At 37.2% G+C, this 26461-nt stretch overlaps 1 protein-coding gene across 1 annotated transcript; it reads left to right on the top strand.

Moving 5' to 3' along the window:
* Window positions 1-3405: 3405 nt before the first annotated feature.
* Window positions 3406-4581, top strand: LOC132271510 (uncharacterized). The gene is made up of 2 exons (XM_059772908.1): window positions 3406-3762; window positions 4270-4581. The coding sequence occupies exons 1-2, from the start codon at window positions 3406-3408 to the stop codon at window positions 4579-4581; spliced, it is 669 nt and encodes a 222-aa protein (XP_059628891.1).
* The last annotated feature ends 21880 nt before the right edge of the window (window positions 4582-26461 follow it).

Below are 26461 nucleotides of genomic sequence, written 5' to 3'. Positions count from 1 at the left end.
ATCTCAATTGCTAAAATATTTTAAAAGATTAAATCCATTCATTTGTTTAAAACATTCAAATAGCAAGCATCATTATGATTGAGTCTATTTAAATTTATTAAAACCCAAACCTAGTCCCTATTTAATGTTCGGGAATCCTAGGCATGTTTCTACGTTCCATCATTCCATAAATATGAAAAATACATAATTTAAACATGTAAAAATTCACATAAGAAATCAAATCAAAATCATGCATTTTATCAATTCATAACATTTCATAAAACCTATGTTCTAACCCAATTAAATATGCATAATTATTTAATTTAATGTGTTTAATAAATTCTGGAATTTCCTAGGCATGTACAGAAACACGAATCGAAGGGAAAGAGATAGAAGAAGAACTTGCCTTAAACTTTCGGATTGAAAGTTCCTCCTCCTTCCTTCCTCTTCCTCCTTCTCTCTCTAACTCTCTCTCTCTAGAATATATTACGTGATATATTTTCACTCCTTTTTCAACCTATAGTTGTGTATTTATAGGCTAAATAATAACCCTATTCCTTTTCCCAATCCAAGTCAACTTAATAAAGAAAAATAAAAAAATGAAAATATTAAAAAAGTAACTTAAAATATGTTACGTATATAATCTTTATATATCCTTATTAATTAAATAAAATATATACATTAGATTATTTATTAATACTAAAGTTACCATAATATTAAGAGGTAACTTAAAACATGTTACGTATATATTCTATCTATATCCTCATTAAATAAATAAAATATATACATCAGATTATTTATTTATACTAAAGTTACCATAATATTAAAAAGTAACTTAAAACATGTTACGTATATAATCTATCTATATCCTCATTAAATAAATAAAATATATACATCAGATTATTTATTTATACTAAAGTTACCATAATATTAAAAAGTAACTTAAAACATAACACGTATCAAACCTATGTATATTTCTATTATTTAAATATAAAACATATACATAAGATTAAATATTACTACCCAAGTTACCATAAAAGTAATTAATAAATTACTTTCCTTTTTATATATATTAAAAAGGTAAGTAAAATATGTTACGTATATAATTTATGTATATGTTTATTAAATAAATAAATTATACACAATTCATTATTTATTAATGGATTATCCAATAATACTTAAGTTACCATAATATTATAAAGTAACTTAAAATATAACACGTATCAAATCTATGTATATTTTTATTATTTAAATATAAAACATATACATCAGATTAAATATTACTACCCAAGTTACCATAAAAGTAATTAATAAATTACTGTCTTATATATATATATATATATATATATATATATATATATATATACATACACAACTATCCATGGGTAATAATTCACACACATCCAACCTCCTATCCAAGTAGTCCATGGGACCCAATTGGTTGACCCATTATTACTAACCATAACCATAAAAGAAAAATAAAATAAAATAATAAAAGAAAAGAAAACATTTAATTTACAATTAATTAAAACACCATTTAAGCACATAACCTAATTTAACAATTAACACATAGACAAATACAAATAATACATAGACACATATTCAAATAATCAAGAAATACCTAATTCAATTAAACACATAAGTAATTAGTCAAATAATCAATTAAATAATTAACAATACAATTAAAACAAATAAATAAATACCGAGACTATCCTTTTAAAATTAGGGTTATTACAAAAAATAATTAGTAAGAAGAAATGGACATAAGTGGAAGAAAGCCAGAAATAGTAAATTAATGTTGTATTTTAATTGATCACTGATTAATGCGTAAACTTATTTAGTTTAAAGTTGATACAAACATCTCCAGAGTCTCTTTAGATTTTCTGCTGGAGTGGAGGGTTTTATTGTGCACTTATTTGTGGGTTTTAATATTTGCTTGTGAGGAGAAGAAATCAAAGGATTTGTAGATTACATGAGTGGCCGAAAAAGGAATGTGATAAGATGGAACAGAGTGTTTCAGAGTACAATGTCTTACCATTCATTCATGGTTGTGAGTTTTGGAGTGTGATTTAATTTAATTATGTTTCAAAGGAAGAAAGTTAGGTTTTGTTTGGGTTGGTTGTGGGATCAAAATCCTCTTTGCCGCAACAGTATATGTGTCACAGCCGATGAGAAAAGTTTGGGATATATGTTAGGAAGAAAATGTTGGGACTGTAGACACTAAAATTTAGTGGGCTTTGGTTTTAACAAATGGACCCATTAAATATGGGCCTAACGTTTAATTAAGTTATTTAATTGGTCCAGGCTTGGTCCACTTAAATTATTTAATTAGCCCAACCAAGATGATTAAATGAAAAGATAATTACTCCTAATAAAATATATTTGGAATAATTAATTTTAAGGATAATTATCATAATATAACTGGCCCGGTCCAGTTACGATTTTTTTTCCTTATCCTGAGATGACACGTGTCATTATCCTATTAATCCAAGAAGCCTATAAATAAAGGCCTGGAGGAAGAAGAAAGGGGACACAAATTCATAGTCCAGAAATCCAGAGATTCAGAAGTCCAAAAGTCCAGAGACTCGCAAATCCAGAGACTCAGAAGTCAGAGACACAAATTCAGAATCCAAACCCAAAAGCGAAGAACAACAAGCACATCCAAGAACGTGCCGTTCTTCATCAAATCCCACGGTGATCAACAATAAGCACATCCAACGACATACTATTCTTCGTCAAATTCCACGGTGATTCAAGAACAAGCTCGTGCAGCCCTTAGATCCAACCAACAACAAAAAGGAGATTGAATCAGAGGACCATTGTTTTTGTAAAAGATATCACAAAGGATTGTACTCTAAATATTTCTGATTTAATAAATTTTTATTTTCCCCATATTTTGTCTTTATTTGCGAAGAACAAAATTTGTGTGTACAAATTTCTGACACGTCCTGTGGGACACCTTTGTCTTTTATCTCTTTCTCTTACCATCAAGTTTCTTCTCTGTCAAATTCTATGGCTCCCCTTAAGGCTTAGATAGACAAGAAAGCCCCAAAGAACATCGCTGCTGCAAAGGTCGACGCTAAAGCCACCATGAAAAGTGGCACGAAGGCCAAATCAAGTGATGGAAGTACCTTGGCGGGCCCTGTGACACGTAGCAAGTCCCAGGCAATCGCGTCATCTAAACATCAGCAAGACTTGGTGAAAACCACTCCTGTAAAGCTGGCAAACATGAAAACCCAACATGTCAAGAACCCTGACGTTGTTCTAGAGGAGATTCCGCCACCAGATTAACCTCATTCCATCCATGATGCTCGCTCTAGTGTCGGTTCACCCCCAGAGTCACCACGTTAGACTTCGGAGCATTCAATCACTTCAAGAAACGTTGACTCTCAATGCCTATCATACTCGGATGTGGTCGTTGCTATGATGACTGGTGCTGCCACGGTGGAGGAACAACTAGCAACTATTTCTCGTGCTATTGAGAATCTCACAAAGACTGTTGAAGAAAAGGACTTACAAATCGCTACGCTGATGAACAAATTAGAAGTTCAGACCTTCGGTGAATCACCAGTACAATCTGGGCATCCTACATCTTCCACAGCACCGCCAACTGGGAATCGTACAACTTTAACACCACCACTGTCTGGGAATCCTACATCTTCCACAGTAATGCCGACGGAGAATCCTAATTCTACCACACAAGGTACTCGCATGGTGGACCCTAAACAGACGCCGGTGACAGAACAGGCGGCTAGTGAAAACCAGACGCCGGTGACAGAACAGGTAGCTAGTTAAACCAATTATGCTTCTTCAGTCTCTTCATTATCTGTCGCACAATTGCAAGATATGATAACGAATACAATCCGAGCCTAATATGGAGGCGTCTCACAGAGCACTCTCATGTACTCAAAGCCCTATACAAGGAGAATCGACAGTATGAGGATGCATGTAGGATACCAACCTCCGAAGATTCAGCAATTTGACGGAAAAGGTAACCCCAAGCAATACATTACCCATTTTGTCGAGACTTGTAATAATGCCGGAACAGAGGAGGACTTACTAGTTAAACAGTTTGTCCGCTCCCTTAAAAGAAACGCGTTCGAGTGGTACACCAACCTAAAGTCAGAGTCAATTGATAGTTGGGACTAAATGGAACGAGAATTCTTGAATAGGTTCTATAGCACTCGTCGTACTGTTAGTATGATAGAGTTGACTAACATGAAGCAATGGAAGGATGAGCCTGTAATCAACTACATTAATCGGTGGAGAGCACTCAGTCTTGACTGTAAGTACCGATTGTCAGAAATCTCTGCTGTGGAGATGTGTATGCGGGGAATGTATTGGGGCCTTCTTTACATTCTGCAAGGCATAAAACCTCGCACATTTGAAGAATTGGCTATGCGTGCCCATGACATTGAGATCAGTATGAAATCCCATGAAGGCAAAAGTCCCGTGGCCACAGTACCAAGCAAGGATAAAAAAGACTGGAAGAAGGGCGATAAGTCGTCAAAGACCGCTGCTAAAGATTCCATGGCTATCTCAACCACCCCAATCAAGATATCTGTTACAGATGATAAGAAGGATAATAAAAAGCCTCACTAGTTTCAAGAGAGGGAAAGACACCGTCCTACGTTAAAGGAGTTAGAGAAGAAAGAATACCCTTTCCCCGATTCCGATGTCCCAGGCATCTTGGAATGTTTACTTGAAAGTAAAGTTATAGAACTCCCTGAATGCAAACGCCCTCAAGAGATGGGATGTGTCAACAATCCAAAATACTGCAAATATCATTGTATTATCAGTCATCCAATTAATAAGTGTTTTATCTTCAAGGAGGTGGTGATGAATCTGGCAAAACAAGGAAATATCTTGTTGGATACGGACGAAGTTGTAACTTCAAATCATACTACTGCTACTGTGACAACCTCTGTTATGGGGAGTGCTCATTCTTAACCTTCAACTTCTGAAGTATATTGCACAACCATCCAATTTGGCTCATTAGAACCAATCCCCATCTCTCTTGGCAAAGTGTAATACCCCTAATTTTAAAAGGATAGTTCTGGTATTTAATTTGTTGTTTAAACTTGCATTTGATTATTTTGGTTGATTTAATTGTGTTCGTTGTTTAATTTCGTTATTTAAATTGTTTTATTGTATTAATTTATTTGATTTATTTGTGATGTATGGTTTAAATTGCTTTATGGTTTAAATTATTTGGTGTTTTAATTTTAATTGTTTTGTTTTGTGTAATTAATTATTTTAACTATAAATGGTATGAAATTATTTAATTAAAGGTATTTGTATTCTAACTTCACATTACAGTAGGGTTGGTGGCATATATGGTGTACATAGTTTCTAGCTGACGTGGGAATTTAACCTATATTATGTATGGGCCGAGTAAATCAATGTAGGCTTTAAGAGAGGGCCTGGGATTAGGATAGTCTATAAATATACAAGTGTATGTTGTTTAGGGTTTTGAGGAACCTTGTTTACGGTTGTGGAGACAGAGAGAAACTGGAAGAGCAACTGCATAGTTTACCGGAGAATTTTAGAGCAACGTCGGTGTAAAGCAAGTTTTATATCTAACTCAATCCCTTAGGTTTCATGTTCTTTGCATCACTAATTCAATTCCAGGAAGTAATAATGTTAAATTAATATGGTTGCACTATTAGTTGTTTCAAAACAGTATATGTCCATGCCTGTGTTTTTCTTTCGTCCGTGAACGGTTGTTGCTTGTTCTTGTTTTGGATGAATTTTGATTAACAAAGAATGAATTTTAATAACTTTAGAGCACCTTGGGACTTAATTTTAACCAGTAGAGAAGTTGGTTTGGAGGAAGTAAGTAGTCTATTACTGCCGGAGTGGAAGGAGACGATGAACAGAGGAAGAACTGAGACGCCGAAAAATAGAGCAGGCTCCACCTTGAGTGGAGCTGGCTCTAGGATTAAGTGGAGGCGGCTCCACCATCATTGGAGGCAGCTCCACTTTGTGTGGAGCCGGCTCCTCCCAGTTTTTCATTTTTATGTTATTTTATTTTGTTTTCTGCAATCCTAGGCTACTGTACATGGGTATTTGAAATTTCTAGAATGTTTTGGAAGTGGTTCTAGGGGAAATTAGTGATGTTTAAACTCTTGGTAAACTTGCTGGAAGCATGGAAATTCATAATTTATCATAAGAGGCTAAACAGGGATACAGTCTGAAACTTATTAGGGAAGTTTTCAGGATTATTTTAAATGGGGATGATCAGAATTTCTTAGCTTTGAATTAGCAGTTTTAACTTGGAATCTTTATGTTTTAAATCATGTAACAATGATCTGAGATTAAGCATATCAATTAATATAAATTCGGTTAATGCTTATGGTTAAATTAGTTGATATTTTTCAAAGAATTATTTAGATCAACTTATGGGATGCTGCGGAATGGTTATTAGTAAGCATGTTAATTCTGTTCTAATTATTACTATGCTTATTGTGGATTACAGAATGGTTACATTTATTCTCGGATATTTATATTTTTTTTGAGAATTAAGTACTGGATGTATTGAAACAAGCATGCTAATTATAGATTCTTGTTATGGCCTATATTTGGATAGGTTGATATTTATATGTGTTAATGTCAATGATATTATCAATAATTGGATGGATGGTGTATACTTGTTATGGATTGGTTGATTAGTTGATATTGAAACGGTTACTGTCTTACACATTATCAACACTAGATGGATGGATTGTATGCACCAGTAGGGGACGGTGTCATACTAGGGGGATTAGCTCAAAAATGCTAAGTCCTACCTATTCTGGATTAAGGAATGGATTAACTAAAAGTTAATCCTATTTTATTTGTAGTGTCAAGGCAACATATAGTTTAATTATATATTTTATGGTGCCACGATGTGAACCTGAGTCTCAGAGTCGTTGGTTAGGGAGCGTATATGCATGGGGATGCATAGCTGGCTATGATGGTTGGAGGTGTACCCTGTTTAGGTTAGGTAAACATGCCCACTTTGTGTGTATTTTAGCATGTTACCTCTACTCAAGTTGAGACCGGCCTGTAGGCCAGTGAGAGTCCTTTAGTGTGATTATATATATCTGCGGACTATTTAGTTATTGTTGGACTGGTTAGGATGTACATGCGTATCGGGCCTCTGTTGTGTGTATATATATATATATATATATATATATATATATATATATCTGCGGACTATTTAGTTATTGTTGGATTGGTTAGGATGTACATGCGTATCGGGCCTCTGTTTGGGTTGTAGTAGTATAGAACTTGCGCGTGGGCCTGACCCACTTCTATTTTTCAGGTACATGACAGTTCCAGACTTAGACGTGTTCGTGCTGAGCAGAGGTTTCTATTCACTCTACCGACGATGTAGGAGTTCTCTTTGTAGCATACTTCTGGATGTCTTATCAGTTTTTACTGTTTTGAATTTTTATTAGGAGTCCACTAGAGATGGATTCCCGAGTTGTACCCTTGGAGGTTTTGGAGTTGGATTATTTAATCTTTGTTATTTAAGGATTTTATTTTAGGTTTCTTTTAGCTTAAACTTTATTTATTAAATTCATTTTGTCATCTGTGTTCGTTTTAACATATTGATTGTTTGATATCCCTCGGGTTTGGGCCTAGGCCTGATCAACCCGTGTCTCGGATCCGAGGGGTATCACAGTTGGTATCAGAGCACTCCAGGTTCAAGTGTCTCTAGGATGTTTTCGTATGAAGTCTTTTACATAGCATTTACTCTTGATTAGAGCTTAAGTTAGGATTCATTGTATTCCTTACAGTTCGTACAGAAATGGTACTAATGTCTGTTTTTCCATGTTAACAGATGGTTAACGCTAGAAACAGACAGAACATGCAAGGAACTAGGAAGGAAAGGAGAGCGGTACGTAGGCAACAATATCTCCTACGGCGTCAGCAAATGGAGGAAGAGCAGCAAAGGCTTGGGATTCAAGATGACATGGGTCAGTTTCAGGAAGAACAGGAGAATGTTCAGTAGACTCTGGACCAGGTCAGAGATCCAGAGATTCCTCCTCACCTCAATGACCTCGTTGCTTGGGCTATAGAAGCTGGGGTAACAGCTGCACTTCAGAATCAGCCTCAGGTACAACCGGCACCCCTACCTGCACCGGTTGTTCAGACGGATTCTTGGGAAAAGGCTAGAAGCTCTTTCACAAAATGGAGTCCACCTGAGTTCACAGGCTCCACCGATGCGAGAGCAGTTCACCAGTGGAAATAAGACATCGAGCGACATCTTCGCTTGGTTCAGTGTACGGAGGTTCAGAAGCAGATGCTTGCTACATTCAAGCTAGTTGGGGATGCACTATAGTGGTGGGAGTCAATTACCACCGCAGAAGAGAGGATGGCATTGACTTACGATTAGTTCAGTGCACGTTTTGATGAAAAGTATTTTCCTTATGCAGTCAGGGCAGCCATGAAGACTGAATTCCTCAATCTGCAACAGGGAAACATGACAGTGGCAGAGTATGAGCAGTAGTTCACACGTTTATCTCTCTTTGCACCGGAGGAGGTGGATACAGAAGAGAAGAAGCGCAATAGTTTCGTCAAGGGACTGATGTGGTCTATCAAAAGAGCTATTACAAGTAGTCCAGCTTATACTACATATGCTCAGGTGGTAGACACCGCTCTACAGCAGTATCAGTTGACCGTGGACATCAGACAGGCCAAGGGTGAGAAGCGGGGTTACAGACTCTGCTAACCAATCAGCTGAGAAAGGGAATGGGAACAGACACCGACAGAACGACAATGGCAGATTCCAGGGACAGCAGCCTTAAAAGAAGCACAAGGGTGGTTCAGATGCTTCCAAGAATGTGGCACCTATTCAGCGTCAACAGAATGGGGGACCGCAAGCAGGACAGGGTCAGCCACAGGCTAACGACAGAGGAGACCATTTGTTACTTTCCAGGGTAGTTGTTACACTTGTGGAGAGTATGGTCACACTTCCAGGCAGTGTCCTACAGTTAGACAGGGATAGGGACAGAGACAGGGACAGGGACAGCAGGTGCAGCAAGGGCAGAGGGCGTCAGTGCCTCTACCAGCTCCACAGGTTCCATGGATTAAGGGATAGACTTATCCGGCTTTACTGGCACCGTCGCAGCCTCAGGGACAGGCACCACAGTAGTTACATTATGGCAGGGTGTACAACCCTAAGCTACAGGATATGCAGGTACCTCAGGCTATTGAGGGTAAGTTTCCTATACATGATTTTTATGGACGTGTTTTATTTTATACGGGTGTTACACACTCATCTGTAGCTAGGACTTTTGTTATTTTATCTGGGATGAGGACGAGGGTATGCACTAAACCTCAGGGTATTTCTATACCATTGGGCGATACAGCTATTAAATATGAGAGTGATGGGCCTGTGACACTAGATGTTGGTAGACTCAGATTTCTAGCCAACCTATTGGTCCTGGACATGCACACTTATGATGTGATACTTGGGATGGATTGGTTGTCCCACTACCATGCTCAAGTTAATTGCTTTGATAGGTCTATTGTGTTTACCATACCTGGTCAGGACATGTATGTTGTCGCTATGCCGCTTTCTAGCGCAGTCACTAGCACCTATTTGTTCTATATGAAGAAGGAAATGGAAGAGGGGATTATTGTATCATTGGATAACATACCGATTGTACAAGATTTCCCGGATGTATTTTAGGAGATTCCAGGGTTGCCGCCTAGTCGCGAGATCGACTTTGTTATTGACTTAGCTCCAGGCACTACGCCTATTGATAGGGCACCTTATAGGATGGCACCAGTAGAGATGCGTGAGCTGAGGGATCAAATTCAGCAGCTACTCAGCCAGGGTTTTATTCGCAGGAGTACTTCACCCTGGGGAGCACCAGTGTTATTTGTGAAGAAGAAGGATAGTTCGCTCTGCCTGTGTATAGATTACAGGGAGTTGAACAAGGTTACGATTCGTAACAAGTATCCTTTACCCATGATTGATGATCTATTTGATTAGTTAAGGGGAGCCACATACTTCTCCAAGATTGATCTACGTTCTGGATATCATCAGTTAAGGGTAAGGGAGCAGGATGTTCCTAAGACAGCATTTCTCACGAGATATGGTTCTTATGAGTTTCGTGTCATGCCGTTTGGGACGACTAATGCACCTGCAGTGTTCATGGATTTAATAAACAGAGTCTTTTGGGCTTATTTGGATCAGTTTGTCATTGTCTTTATTGATGATATCTTGATCTATTCTAGGTCTGAGGATGACCATGCTAGACATCTTCGCATAGTCTTGCAGACACTTCGTGAGCACCAGTTATATGCCAAGTTCGAGAAGTGTGAATTTTGGCAGCGGGAGGTGAAATTTCTGGGTCACGTGGTGTCAGAAAAGGGGATAGCAGTGGATCCGGCCAAGGTTTTAGTAGTGGTTGAGTGGGGACAGCCTACATCACCTACTGAGATTCGGAGTTTTCTCGGTCTGGTAGGATATTACAGGAGATTCATCCAGGGGTTCTCCAAGATAGCAGGACCACTCACTCATCTGACCAAAAAGGGTGTACAGTTTGTGTGGGATGAACACTGTCAGCGAGCTTTTGATGAGCTGAAAAGGAAGTTGACTTCTGCACCGGTTCTAGCTACTCCGCAGAGTGAGATAGAGTATCTTGTTTACACGGATGCTTCGTTGCAGGGTCTTAGATGTGTTTTGATGCAGGAGGAGTGACCTATTTCTTATGGATCTCGGAAGCTTAAGCTTCACGAGCTTAATTATCCAACACATGATTTAGAATTGGCAGCTGTGGTCTTTGCCTTACGCATTTGGAGGCATTATCTGTTAGGTGAGTCCTTCAGGTTATTTAGTGATCACAAGAGTCTCCAGTACTTGTTCACTCAGCGGGAGCTGAATATGAGACAGCGCAGGTAGTTGGAGTTTGTGAAAGACTATCACTTTTTTATACAATATCATCCAGGGAAAGTGAATGTGGTGGCAAATGCACTCAGTCGCCGACCTGTCGGTAGTCTTTCTGCTCTATTCACTACTGAGTGGAATGCTTTGAAGAATGTAGATGAGTTGTCAGACGCTTTTATGGCTTGCATGGTGGTAGCACAACTCACCGATCAGCAGTGTGTCGACAAGGTCGCAGAGATAGCTTCCGGAGAGGTTCCATTCTACTATGTTGGGGCTGATGGAGGTTTGCGGTACAAGGGACGGTTAGTGGTACCTTCTGCTGATGATTTGAGGAAGGATGTGATGACTGAGACTCACCACTCTGAGTTCTCTGTTCATCCAGGAGGCGATAAGATGTATCAAGATATGAAGTGGCAGTTTTAGTGGGCAGGTATGAAGAGGGACATTGCTCTTCTTGTCTCGCAATGTAGTACTTGTCAGATTGATCATCAGAGGCCGCCAGGAGCTCTATAGCCACTACCGATACCGGAGTGGAAATGGGAGAGTATATCTATGGATTTTGTGGAAGGACTGCCAAATTCTTTTAAGGGGCATAATTCCATATGGGTTATTGTGGATAGGTTGACCAAGTTAGCTCATTTCTTACCTATTTGCACTAATTTCACTTCGGAGCAGTTGGCAAGGCTTTACATCTCAGAGATTGTGAAGTTGCATGGCATTCCGTTGTCTATCATATTAAACAGGGATTTGAGCTTTGTGTCGGGATTTTGGAAGAGTTTTCAGCAGGCTTTGGGTACAAAGTTGCATCTTAGCACTGCTTATCATCCTCAGACTAACGGACAGACTGAGCAGGTAAATCAGATTATCGAGGATATGCTTTGGACATGTGTTCTTGATTTCAAGGGCCACTGGGAGGATTACTTACCGCTTGCAGAGTTTTCTTATAACAATAGTTTCCAGAAGACTATTGGGATGGCACCATTTGAGGCGTTATACGGCGACCGTGTCGATCGCCTGTTTGTTGGATGGAGGTTGGTAAGAGCAGATTCTTGGGTCCTGAGTTTATCAAGGATACTTTTGAGATGATAGCTCTTATTCGAAATCGTATGCGTACTGCCCAGAGTAGGCAAAAGAGTTATGCTGATCGTCGCACTCGTGCTTTAGAATTTAAGGTTGGGGATCAGGTTCTTCTCAAAGTCTCGCCTATGAAGGGTGTCATGCGCTTTGGGAAGAAAGGGAAGTTGTCTCCACAGTTTGTTGGTCCTTTCATGATTATGGATCGAGGTAGAGCTGTGGCTTATCGATTGGCACTTCCGGATAACTTAGATCGCGTTCATAACGTGTTCTATGTTTCCATATTGCGGAAATTTTTGCGAGATGAGGATCGGTATCAGCATATCGATGTTGGGGAGATTGAGTTGCAACCAGATGCAACTAATTTGGAGCCACCATGTCTTATTGTCGACCGTCGGGCTCAAATCCTTCGTAACAAGGTTATCCCTTTAGTTCGTGTGCAGTGGAGTCATCACAATGAGGCTAAATCCACTTGGGAACGGGAGGAGGTCATTCGCTCGCAATTTCCTGAAATATTGGAAGAAGGTAAGAGCGAATTTCGAGGACGAAATTCCTTTTGTTAGGGGGGAAGAATGTAATACCCCTAATTTTAAAAGGATAGTTCTGGTATTTAATTTGTTGTTTAAACTTGCATTTGATTATTTTGGTTGATTTAATTTTGTTATTTAAATTGTTTTATTGTATTAATTTATTTGATTTATTTGTGATGTATAGTTTAAATTGCTTTATGGTTTAAATTATTTGGTGTTTTAATTTTAATTGTTTTGTTTTGTGTAATTAATTGTTTTAACTATAAATGGTATGAAATTATTTAATTAAAGGTATTTGTATTCTAACTTCACGTTTCAGTAGGGTTGGTGGCATATATGGTGTACATAGTTTCTAGGCGACGTGGGAATTTAACCTATTTTATGTATGGGCCGAGTAAATCAATGTAGGGTTTAAGAAAGGGCCTGGGATTAGGATAGTCTATAAATATACAAGTGTATGTAGTTTAGGGTTTTGAGGAACCTTGTTTACGCTTGTGGAGACAGAGAGAAACTAGAAGAGCAACTACATAGTTTACTGGAGAATTTTAGAGCGACGTCAGTGTAAGGCAAGTTTTATATCTAACTCAATCCCTTAGGTTTCATGTTCTTTGCATCAATAATTCAGTTCTAGGAAGTAATAATGTTAAATTAATATGGTTGCACTATTAGTTGTTTCAAAACAGTATATTTCCATGCATGTGTTTTTCTTCCGTTCGTGAACGGTTGTTACTTGTTCTTGTTTTGGATGAATTTTGATTAACAAAGAATGAATTTTAATAACTTTAGAGCACCTTGGGACTTAATTTTAACCAGTAGAGAAGTTGGTTTGGAGGAAGTAAGTAGTCTATTATTGCCGGAGTGGAAGGAGACGATGAACAGAGGAAGAACTGAGACGTCGAAACGTAGAGCAGGCTCCACCTTGAGTGGAGCCGGCTCTAGGATTAAGTGGAGGCGGCTCCACCATAGGTGGAGGCGGCTCCACCATCATTGGAGGCGGCTCCACTTTGTGTGGAGCCGGTTCCTCCCAGTTTTTCATTTTTATGTTATTTTATTTTGTTTTCTGCGATCCTAGGCTACTGTACATGGGTATTTGAAATTTCCAGAATGTTTTGGAAGTGATTCTAGGGGAAATTAGTGATGTTTAAACTCTTGGTAAACTTGCAGGAAGCATGGAAATTCATAATTTTTCATAAGAGGCTAAATAGGGATACAGTCTGAAACTTATTAAGGAAGTTTTCAGGATTATTTTAAATGGGGATGATCAGAATTTCTTAGCTTTGAATTAGCAGTTTTAACTTGGAATCTTTATGTTTTAAATCATGTAACAATGATCTGAGATTAAGCATATCAATTAATATAAATTCGGTTAATGATTAAGGTTAAATTAGTTGATATTTTTCAAAGAATTATTTAGATCAACTTATAGGATGTTACAGAGTGGTTATTAGTAAGCATGTTAATTCTGTTCTAATTATTACTATGCTTATTGTGGATTACAGAATGGTTACATTTATTCTCGGATATTTATATTTTTTTTGAGAATTAAGTACTGGATGTATTGAAACAAGCATGCTAATTATAGATTCTTATTATGGCCTATATTTGGATAGGTTGATATTTATATGTGTTAATGTCAATGATATTATCAATAATTGGATGGATGGTGTATACTTGTTATGGATTGGTTGATTAGTTGATATTGAAATGGTTGCTGTCTTACATATTATCAACACTAGATGGATGGATTGTATGCACCGGTATGGGACGGTGTCATACTAGGGGGACTAGCTCAAAAATGCTAAGTTCTACCTATTCTGGATTAAGGAATGGATTAACTAAAAGTTAATCCTATTTTATTTGTAGTGTCAAGGCAATATATAGTTGAGCGGCACTACTATGGATTTTGGAATGGAATTTAATTATATATTTTATGGTGCCACGATGTGAGCCTGAGTCTCAGAGTCGTTGGTTAGGGAGCATATATGCATGGGGATGCATAGCTGGCTACGATGGTTGGAGGTGTACCCTGTTTAGGTTAGGTAAACATGCCCACTTTGTGTGCGTTTTAGCATGTTACCTCTATTCAGGTTGAGACCAGCCTATAGGCCAGTGAGAGTCCTTTAGTGTGATTATATATATATATATATATATATATATATATGTATATATGTATGTATATATCTGCGGACTATTTAGTTATTGTTAGACTAGTTAGGATGTACATGCGTATCGGGCCTCTGTTTGGGTTGTAGTAGTATAGAACTTGCGCGTGAGCCTGACCCACTTCTATTTTTCAGGTACATGACAGTTCCAGACTTAGACGTGTTCGTGCTGAGCAGAGGTTTCTATTCACTCTACCGACGATGTAGGACTTCTCTTCGTAGCATACTTCTGGATGTCTTATCAGTTTTTACTATTTTGGATTTTTATTAGGAGTCCACTAGAGATGGATTCCCGAGTTGTACCCTTAGAGGTTTTAGAGTTGGATTATTTAATCTTTGTTATTTGAGGATTTTATTTTAGGTTTCTTTTAGCTTAAACTTTATTTATTAAATTCATTTTGTCATCTATGTTCGTTTTAATATATTGATTGTTCGATATCCCTTGGGTTTGGGCCTGAGCCTGATCAACCCGTGTCTCGAATCCGAGGGGTATCACACAAAGGGAGTGCACTTGACGTTTCAACCTTTGGAAGGGTCTTTCTTTAGGATGATGAAGAAGGATGAACTCTGGTGACAAGAAAGAAACTATGGAAGCAACAAGCTGACATTTTTCAGACTAGTTATTTTAACAGGGGGCAAAGGAGGAAGAAACCTCAATATCACTATAAGCAGTCTGGCCATAATAGAAAATGGGTCAAGAAGACACAGTAAACCAAACACGCCTCTATAAGCAAAAGGATCCAAAAGCCCATTACTTTGCAAGAGTTCTTTCCAAAAGGATATCTACATGACGAAGTAGTGACAGCTTACATGGTTTCAACTAAAACGAGCCCTGATGGTGAGAATAGCAAGGATCAAGATGAAGCCCAAACTGTGGAGAATCATGCAAAGGATACAGCCATCATTGAAAAGACCGATGATGAAGAAGTAGTCGGAGGTACGCTAGATTCATGTTATACACCAATTATTTTCACTGACGAAGATCTTCAGTTGGGTTCAAAGCCGCATAATTGTCCTCTTTTCGTCTCCGGTTACATAAAAGAACAAAGAGTTACTCGAATTCTTGTTGATGGTGGATCAGTAGTGAATCTCATGCCAAAATTTACGATGAAAAATCTCGGCATCACAGTCGATGAGTTATTTCCTAGCTGTTTGATTATTCAAGGTTTTAACCAATGAGGATAGAGAGCTATTGGCATGATTCGGGCAAAACTAATTATTGGCGAGCTCCAAGCTGAAACCTTATTCCACGTTATTGATGCAAAGACGTCCTACAATTTGTAGTTGGGAAGGCCTTGGATACATAGTAATGGTGTCATTCCATCGACTCTTCATCAGTGCTTTAAATTCTACAAGAATGGCGTACAAACGGTTGTGGCGAACCATAAACCATTTACAAAAGCAGAATTTCATTTTGCTAATGCCAAGTTCTATATCGATCATGATACACCTTCGGAAGTGCCCATCCTAAGCCATCCATCTACACAAGAGGTTCAATCTACAAAAACAAAAGAAGCATTAAGTGATCCATTAGATGTTTCAGTGACAGACATTGTAAAGGTAGCTAAAACGAGAGGGGTCTCGATAAAAGCACATCGGACGAAACCTATTTTAAAGTGTGTTCCAAAATCTCAACGACAAGAAGGGCAGTCAACTGTCATTGAGATACTTGAAACCAAGGAATTTAAATTGAAGATGTCACAAACCAAAGAAAAAAAAGATGTGCAAAAGCTGAAAGGAGAGTTAACTCTTCCTCTCACCAAGATTCAAAAGTCTTCGCATTCCAAGCCTCCTTTGAAAGGGTTCATGCGGCCTTCTCAATCTCTGGTCAATCATGGATCCCTTCCAAAACAAAGGACTGATGAAGGATTCGATCCTAAAGCATACCAACTCATGTCTAAGTCGGGGTATGATTTTACAAATCCTACAAACCTTGGAAAACTGAATTCAGAGGTCACCGGTGAGAAAATGCATGGCCTCAATAAGATACAGAAGTAGTTGAAAGATCAAGATCGGCTTCGTACCTTCTGAACCACTTCGTATTCACATCACAAAAAAAGGATAAGAAGTCAAACACTTTTTACATTGGGTTTGAAGAAGTCAAAGATGAACAAGACCAACAAACTATGCATAAAAAATCAGTCTTCGACCGTATAGGAGCTCCATGTGATCGAGCATCTGTATTCAACAGGTTATCAAGCCAAAAGTCAAATGTCTCAAGTTCTCATGTCAACAGTTTGCCTCGTACCTATGTTTTTAACAGAATGAGCTTTCATGACCAAGGAAGAAAATCTCCACAACCTTAATCTCGAAAGTCAGTATTTAATCGAATTGGTACTATTAATGATGCACCACTAAGAAGTAGCAATAATGGGAAATCAGAGAAAACTAACATCGACGTGGTGAACAATAGTGAAGTTCGGAGCCTAGTGCCCTCTTGAATGAAACGTAAAACAGTGGTAAATGTCACCAATGATGTTACATTAAAAGCTCGAAAGCAAATCGTTGTATTCACTAATCAAGCAAAATAAGTGGATAAAATAGAAGACATTGGCGAATCATCTTGTGTTACTTCATACCACATCACTGTTGAAGAGGAACCTGACTCTGAACAACCAGATGACATCGAGAAAGCTCCACCAACACTAGAAGACGGGGGCAGGCTACCGTTGATTAACTCAAAGAAATCAACTTAGGGACTGATGATCAACCCAAACCAGTTTTCATTAGTGCATTCTTAAGGCCCTCAGAAGAAAATGATTACATTCAATTGTTGTCTAAGTACAAGGATGTCTTTGCTTGGACATACAAAGAGATGCCCGGTCTTCATCCTAAAATTGTAGTGCACAATCTTGCTGTCAAACATGGGACACGTCCGATTAAGCAGTCTCAATGTTTCTTCCATCCAGAGCTAGTTCCGAGGATAGAGGAAGAACTCAACAAATTGATTGAAGTAGGGTTCATTCGTGAGGTCAAATATCCAACATGGATTTCGAGCATTGTTCTAGTGAAGAAGAAAAATGAATAGATTCGAATTTATGTGGACTTTCGTGATTTGAATGACGCATGCCCAAAAGATGATTTTCCTCTTCCCATTCCCAAACTCACTGCAGATGCAACCATAGGGCATGAAGCTCTCTCGTTCATGGATTGTTACTCCGGGTATAATCAGATAAGAATGACTCCGAAAGATGAGGAACTAACTGTCTTTCGCACTCCCAAAGGCATATATTGCTACAAAGTTATGCCCTTCAGACTCAAAAATACGGGAGCAACGTACCAGCGCGCCATGTAAAGGATCTTCATTGACATACTCCACAAGATTGTTGAATGTTATGTTGATGACTTGGTTGTTAAGACGAAAGAACGAAGGAATCATTTACAAGATCTACGTACAGTTTTTAATCGCCTCCAAAAATTTTAACTCAAGATGAATCCTCTTAAATGTGTATTTGGTGTGACTTCAGGTAAATTCTTAGGATACGTTGTACGTCATCGTGGTATTGAGATTAATCCTAATAAAGTGGAGGCCATTCAAAAGATGCCGCCACCAAAGAATTTACACGAGCTTCAAAGTTTACAAGGTCAACTTGCATTCATTCGTAGGTTCATTTCAAATTTGGCTTGCCGTTATCAGCCTTTTAACCGACTCATGAAGAAAAACGCCCCATTCATCTGGGACCAATCTTGCTAAAATGCTTTTGATAGCATCAAAAAGTACCTTTTCAATTCTCCAATATTGGGAGCACCTGTACCTGGAAAGCCGCTTGTACTTTACATTGTTACGCAAGAAGAATCGTTGGGTGCCTTACTTGCTCAGAATAATGAAGAACATAAAGAAAAGGCATTGTATTACTTAAGTCGCAGACTCAACCCAACGGAGCGAAATTATCCTCCAATTGAAAAACATGCCTCGCACTTGTCTTCGCCTCTAAGAAATTGAGGCATTATTTCTTGGCTCATATGATACATTTTGTTGAAAGGGCTGATCCTCTCAAATATGTCATGTCTAAATCGGTCCTTTCTAGACTCTTGGCGAGGTGGTCAATTTTGTTCAACAAATTTGAAATTGTTTATGTGCCACGAAAAGCAGTGAAAGGATAAGTCCTGGCAGATTTCTCAGTTGACCATCCTATTCCAGCCGATTAAGAAATTTCTGAAGATTTTCCTGATGAAAAAGTCTTCCTTGTGGACATCCTCCCTCCATGGATGATGTTTTTCGATAGGGCAGCACGAGCAGACGAGGCCGGAGCAGGAGTAGTGTTTGTCTCTCCAAAAAGACATGTTATTCCATAATCTTTTGCACTCGCTGAAAACTGCTCAAATAATGTAGCTGAATATCAAGCCCTGATCATCGGCCTTCAAATGGCAAATGAGATAAAGATCACGGATCTCGAAATATATGGAAAATCTAAGTTGGTGATTAACCAACTTCTTAAAGAATATGAGGTTAAGAAAGATTATCTAGTATCGTACCATCGTTATGCCTCTCATTTGTTGGAACGGTTTGATAATGTCATGCTAGAACACATTCCGAGGAAAGAAAATTAGATAGAGGATGCTTTGGCAAATTTAGCTACAACATTGGCGTTAACTGCTGAGGACTTGGTTGATGTTCCTGTATGTCAACGATGGGTCTTGCCACAAGTCTTGGAAGATAAATTTGAAGAAAGTAATTTGGTTTCTTGTTGGACACAAGAGGAAGAAAGCTGGAGACTCCCTATCATTGATTATCTGGAACATGGAAAGCTTCCCAAAGATCAACGCCACAAGACTGAAATACGAAGACGAGCACCTCAATTAATCTATTGCAATGATACGTTGTATAAGCGTTTATATGAGGGCCTTTTCCTTCGCTGCCTCGCAAATGATGAAGCCACCCATGCAATGAAGGAAGCACATTCTGGGATTTGTGGAGCCCATCAGTCTGGACCAAAACTCTACTTTCGTGTCAAAAGAATGGGTTATTATTGGCCCACCATGGTCAAGGACTGCATGGAGTATGCGAAAAGGTGTCAAGTCTATCAATTCTATGCTAACTTCATACACCAACCATTGGAACCATTGCACTCTACTGTGACGTCATGGCCATTTGATGCTTGGGGGTTAGATGTAGTTGGTCCTCTAGACAAGTCTTCAAATGGCCACTTATATATCTTGGCTGCCATTGATTATTTTTCTAAATGGGTGGAAGCTGCACCCTATAAACATGTGAAAAAGGAAACAGTGGTTGATTTCATCAAGTCTAACATTATTTATCGATATGGTGTCCCTCGATACATCATCACTGATAATGGGATAAATTTCAAAAACAGTTGGGTAACTAACCTTTGTGAGAAGTTTGGCTTCAAACAACGTAAATCCTCCATATATAATGCCCCTACAAATGGTCTCGCAGAAGCATTCAATAAAACTCTTTGTGAGTTATTGAAGAAAGTAGTCAACTAGACAAAGAGAGATTGGCATGAGTGAATGGAAGAAGCATTATAGGCGTACTACGCATCGTACACCTACTCAAGCAACTCCATATTCTCTTATCTATGGCGTGGAAACGGTTCTTCCATTGGAACAACAGATCCCTTTGTTAAGGATAGCCATACAAGAAGGTCTTACAAGTGAAGAAAATGTCATCTTACGTCTTCAAGAACTGGAAGCATTGGATGGGAAAAGATTAGAAGCTCAACAACAGCTAGAGTGTTATCAAGCTCGACTTTCTAAAGCATTCAATAAGAAAGTTCGACCTCGGTCATTTCAAGTTTGAGACTTAGTATTAGCTGTTCGTAGACCAATTGTCATGAATCGCAAGGGAAATAAATTTGTATCCAAATGGGATGGACAATATGTTGTTCGTGAAGTTTATACTAACGGCGCATATCTCATTATTAATGAAGACGGAGTAAGAGTGGGGCCTATTAATGGTAAGTTCCTGAAGCACTACTACCCATGAAGGCAATGCTCCTGATCATATGAGCTTAAACTGCACTATGCTCCTGGCTCGCATGAGCTAAAACTGTGTACGGCCCTAATAAATAAATAAAAAAAGAAGAAGTTATTTTTAACCGAACTACGTCATTGACTTGATCCCTGTAAGGGTACGAAGGCAGCTTGGAGGTTTGTTCCAAGTTCAGTCATCAAAAAAAAAAAAAAAAAATTCATCTTCGTATTACTCCTGGCCCGCAAGAGTTTAAACTGTGAACGGCGGAATAAATAAACTCTTGATGCTTTTATTAATCAAAATGAAAATTTGTAAGAGTTTACTCAAATACATAAGAATGATAAATACGCTCCTTGATATGAGTCTAAACTATCTTCAAATTAAAAGCCAGTCTATGTCAAACTTAAGCTTGAACTACATAAGGCTTTCCCAAATTAAAATAGGTAAAGCTCTATCTTCGAGACAGATATGCACAAGCACACTTGCGTAACTCGGTAACTTCATCTCAAGTTGCTACTGGTGTCTGGTGCATAAGTAAACTTGTACACTAAGTCAGATCTTTTGGTTGAGCTTCAGCTTGAAATCATCATCAAAACTGATAATGGCTAATGATACTGGTGGTATGACCTTTTGGAGTTCATTCTTACTCTCTGAATGGTTGCTATCTGATCTGTGGCTAATGAAGGCTAATAGACTGCATCTACATCTGTCGTTGCTCTCCGAATTGATTCGTGGCTACTGACGACACTGCCTGTGCTGGTGGCATGACCTCTTGGAGTCTGTTTTTGCTCTATCCATGGTTGCTGGATAAACCACGGCTGATGAAGATGCTTTTGCGGCGGGTGTTGACAACGTTGTCTGAGCTAGTGGTAAAACCTCTCTTTATCTACATCTGTCGTTGCTCTCTGGGCTGATTCGTGGCTACTGACGACACTGCCTGTGCTGGTGGTATGACCTCTCAGAGTCTTCTCTCGCTCCAAAATGGTGATAGTATGGGGCTTGAAATTCTTAAAAAACACCATGGTTGACTAGCACCCCCTGAAAAAAAAAAAAAAAAAATTCAAAAGTGTGGATTGGCATGCATGGAAGATTTTGGTTCCGAAGGGACGATGGGTCCTTACGGACTAGTTGTGTTCTGAAGGAACAATGGATCCTTACGGATTAGAAGCGTTCCGAAGGAACAATGGGTCCTTACGGACTAGTTGCGTTTCGAAGGAAGAATGGGTCCTTATGGACTAGAAGCGTTCCGAAGGAACAATGGGTCCTGAATGGGTCCCAGAGGGACTAAAAAAAAAAAATTTTGTGAAAAACCACATGATTTGGAATATATATACACGCTTCCAGCAAGCGTGAAAATAATAATAATAATAATAATAATAATTTTCTTCCAACAAGCGTGGAGAGAGAGAGAAAAAAAAAAAAAAAAAAAAAAAAAAAAAAAAAAAAGAAGAAGAAGAAGAAGAAGAAGAAGAAGAAAAAAGAAAAAAAGAAAAGACAGTCATACCAATTATTTGTGTTCGAGTAGAGGCCGAAATCCAACACAGTCTTAGAAATTGTGGTCTAACAAGTCTTTAGAGATTATTGGAATTGATGTCAAACCCTACAATATTGGGGTATATATAGGCAACAAAATACCTCCAAGTTGTATTGGGATTTGGATAATTCTGTTCAAATAGGAAAGTAAAATTCCAATCCAAAGTTAGATAGGAAAGCAAAAGAGGAAATCTTACAATCCAAAGTTAGATAGGAAAGTGACAAAAAAAAAAAAAAAAAAAAAAAAAAAAAAAAAAAAAAAAAAAATTAAAGAAGAAGAAGAAGAAGAAGAAGTTGAATACTTCAAGTCCCACTTGAAAAAGGAGATAAGTCCTGTTAATCTTGGGACTCGAAGTGGGGGCAATTTGTAGACACTAAAATTTAGTGGGCTTTGGTTTTGACAAATGAACCTATTAAATATGGGCCTAACGTTTAATTAAGTTATTTAATTGGTCTAGGCTTAGTCTACTTAAATTATTTAATTAGCCCAACCCAAATGATTAAATGAAAAGATAATTATTCCTAATAAAATATATTTGGAATAATTAATTTTAAGGATAATTATCATAATATAACCGGCCCGGCCCAGTTATGATTTTTTTTCTTTATCTTGTGATGACATGTGTCATCATCCTATTAATCCAAAAAGTCTATAAATAGAGACCTGGAGGAAGAAGAAAGGGGACACAAATTCAGAATCCATAAATCCAGAGATTCAGAAGTCCAGAGACTCAGAAATCCAGAGACTCAGAAGTCAGAGACACAAATTTAGAATCCAAACCCAAAAGCGAAGAACATCAAGCACATCCAACAATGTGTCATTCTTCATCAAATCCCACGGTTATCAACAACAAGCACATCTAACGACGTGCCGTTCTTCATCAAATTCCACGGTGATTCAAGAACAAGTTCGTGCAGCCCTTGGATCCAACCAACAACAAAAAGGAGATCGAATCAGATGACTATTCTTTTTGTAAAAGATATCACAAAGGATTGTACTCCAAATATTTCTGATTTAATAAATTATTATTTTGCCCATATTTTGTCTTTATTTGCAGAGAACAAAATTTGTGTGTACAGGGACGTTAGCTTTACATTACAACATTTTCCTAAGGTGCATCCCAACTTTCTCCTTACCGAATCCCAACATTTTCCTAATATGCATCCCAACATTTTTGTAAAGTGCATCCCAACATTTTCATAACGTGTATCTCAAATTATCCTCATTTGTTTCGACATATGTTCTGTTGCGACAAAGAGGATTTTTATCCTAGTTTGTGACCCGGTTTTATCAGGGATATACTTGATTGATACATACTAAGAAATGAATGAGATATATGTCAAATTTAATTGGTGATTTGGGATGTAGAACTGTAAATTTTTTTTGTTAGTTCAATATTGTGCATATGTGAAAAAGGTTTTGTATTTGAGCCATTCAGATAGAAGGTGAAGTAAACAATATTCAAAACACAACAAACGGACCAAACGTTCCTGTTATAGAACCGGAAGTCATTAAATGGAAACCAAGGTTTGCTATGGAGTTTGATAGTGAAGAAGAGGCATATGATTTTTATAATGCATATGATGGTCGAGTTGGTTTTAGCATCCGGAAGGAGTATGGTAATAAAGTTAATGGAAGAATTACATCAATGTTGTTAGTTTATAATAAGGAGGGTGTTAAGGGGTCTGACAAACGGGATGTATTTAGAAAGACTTCACAGGCTGAAACACGAACCAATTACGGTGCACGAATGCTTATTTGATATGACAACACTAAGACAAAGTACATAGTTTTTGATACTTATTAGATATGAGCAAAATTGCCCAGGGCCTCAAAATTTTATTTGTTTTCTTTGATCTTCTTCTCTAGAGAATTCATGAGCTTGAAAAATGTCATCCGGGTGAAACTATAACCCTCTCCCCTTTCCAAAGGCATGTATATCTGTTATTTCGCTCACGCTTTGTGTTTCTGTAATAGATGTCAAGACTTCTAGTTTTGAGCAAGCCAAGACTTCAGATACGGATCCTCTCCATGTGAATCTCTTTCCCGCCCTCTCCAAAACTAATCTAAAGGTCAAACGGGACATTAACGGCAGACCATTTCTATACAAATTTAATACCCAAATTTCGCTCGCTTACACTTACCAAAAAAAATTTCCCTCACTTGTTTCATCTCTCCTTAATCTTCTCTTTGTACGCAACCCTTTTTTTTTAAATACATTACCATCCCATGAATTCCTTACTGAAATTTTCCTGAAATTTTTTTTCTCAATTTTTTTTTTTTTTTTTTTGTTTACGTAATTACCATCCCATGAAATTTTCCCTAAATTTCAAGTTAAAACTCTTTTCCTAACTTTTCCGAGCAACCAAACATCATTTTTTTCTTTGAAACCCAACTGGATTTAATGCCTTATTATTGTTCAATGGTCATTGAAACAAAGCTATTTGGTAGATATTGTGATATGCGACTTGGGTATTGATTTCTATGGTTTATGATTTTGCAAAGGAGACACTCCATTCTGTAGTGAAGAGCGCAAATAAGAGCAGATAGAGATAGATGAAGCCAAAGAGAAGAATTGGAACCCCTCTGCTTCCAATAAATTATTGAGAAAAGACCAGAAAAAATCCACTCCTCCCCAAACAACAGAGTACCCTTCTGTACAGGCACAGTGGTAGCTGCTTAATCAGATCAACCCACCAAAGAAAAAGAAAAAAGAAATACTACATATATACTTTCCAGCCAAAATACCCAAAAAAAGAAAAAAATTTGAGAGGAAAATCTGTGATATTGTCCATGGAGTTGGAGGAGATATGAAAACCCAATTTAAGGTGTTCCTTTTTTTTTTTTTTTTTTTTTTTTTTTTAATGAAAAAATGAAGGTAGATCTTTATATGAAAAATTAACCAGATCTGAATATTATACTACAACTTGCTCTTCTTTTTGTGGTTGACTTCAAGGGAAGACTTGGCTCGCTCATAGGTGATAAATAATTTAAACAATCAGCATTTAATAATATAATTTGTTAGGATAATAATGTCACTCTAATATTTTACCTAAATTTTTAAATTTTATATGCCAAATTTGTGCCAAATTGGGAATATAAACTTACAAAATCTATATATAAAAAAATTCCAACTGTTAAATTTATTAATGCTAGTTTTATTCGAGGTTTATAAAATGGTCAACTTATTACAATTATATTGAGATGTGGGATACATATATTAAAATAAAGAACGAATGAACATAGTAAAAAATTGTATGTTAAATTTGACCAATATTATTTTATGTCAAATAACAATTAAATATTTAACTATTCGATTGAAGGAAACATGGATACCAAAACTAAAAATTGAAGATTGGTGACTTGGTAATACAATAAACATGAAACAAATATTTTTGGGCATGACAAGAATTTGTATTTTCAAAGGATATTAAAGGATTGGGCGTCATTATGAAATTTCCATTTTTGTGTGTAATTCATGCATTAATAATCTAATAATATTTATTAAAACACATCATAATTAATCGGTATTTTCATTAAAAATTAATTAATAAAGGTAAAACAATGCCAAAATTTTTAAAAATTGGCTTGAAACCATTATTTTAATGTATTTGGTTAGATTTCTTACATCTTAGGTCTAATTGATTAGATTTTTGTACACACGTTTTGTTTAGTCTTTAGGAGAGTCCCATCATTACCCCAAAATTCTAATAAATGTAAAAAAATTAATAGTTTTGCATCTTAGGTCTAATTGGTTAATAGTTTTGAAGTGAAATTGTATAATTGAGTTTTTATTATTTGTAAATGATAAAAGTGAATGATTTAGTAAAGATTAAGGGAGAAGTATAGTGGTGATGAGATAGTCACTCTTAGAGATAAGATGACTAGTTTGACCAGTGATAGATAATTATTGATGATAAGTTAGGATAAATGATTGGTTTTGAAAATAAAAATAAAAAATACAAAAACATAAAGAATGAATCAATTTAAAAACACAATTACAAAAAATAAAAAATAAATAAAAACTAAGAAAGATATATATATATGCACAAACACAAGTGAGGAGAGAGAATAAAATTCAAGAAATAGGGTAATATTGTCTTATAAAATTAGATTTAAATGTTTCATAAAAATAGAAAAAGTATATTAAATTATAACTATTTTTTTAACCAATCGCAGCTGCAACTATCTAAAGACAGTTGCAGCTGCGACTGCAATTAGCAATCCTCATTCTTAAAAGAAGACTATTAATTGCAGTCGCGGGCTGCGAATGTCCTTAGACAATTGTAGTTTTTTCTTTTTCTTTTTTCAATTGTTTTTTTATTTTTTATTTTTTTTTACTGTTGATGGATTCTATACATA

This window comes from Cornus florida, unplaced genomic scaffold, assembly GCF_030987335.1.
Source record: "Cornus florida cultivar Cherokee Brave unplaced genomic scaffold, ASM3098733v1 CherokeeBrave_3.0.0_Hap2_Chr01, whole genome shotgun sequence".
In the NCBI taxonomy this organism is placed as follows: Eukaryota; Viridiplantae; Streptophyta; class Magnoliopsida; order Cornales; family Cornaceae; genus Cornus; species Cornus florida.
The sequence above is the reverse complement of the archived record's forward strand: the minus strand, read 5'-3'. Positions and strand labels throughout refer to the sequence as shown.

Coding starts and splice junctions, on each gene's coding strand:
- LOC132271510 (XM_059772908.1), top strand. CDS start 3,406: ATGACTGGTGCTGCCACGGTGGAGGAACAACTAGCAACTATTTCTCGT. Junction 3,763..4,269: donor AGACGCCGGTGACAGAACAG/GTAGCTAGTTAA, acceptor CTTGACTGTAAG/TACCGATTGTCAGAAATCTC.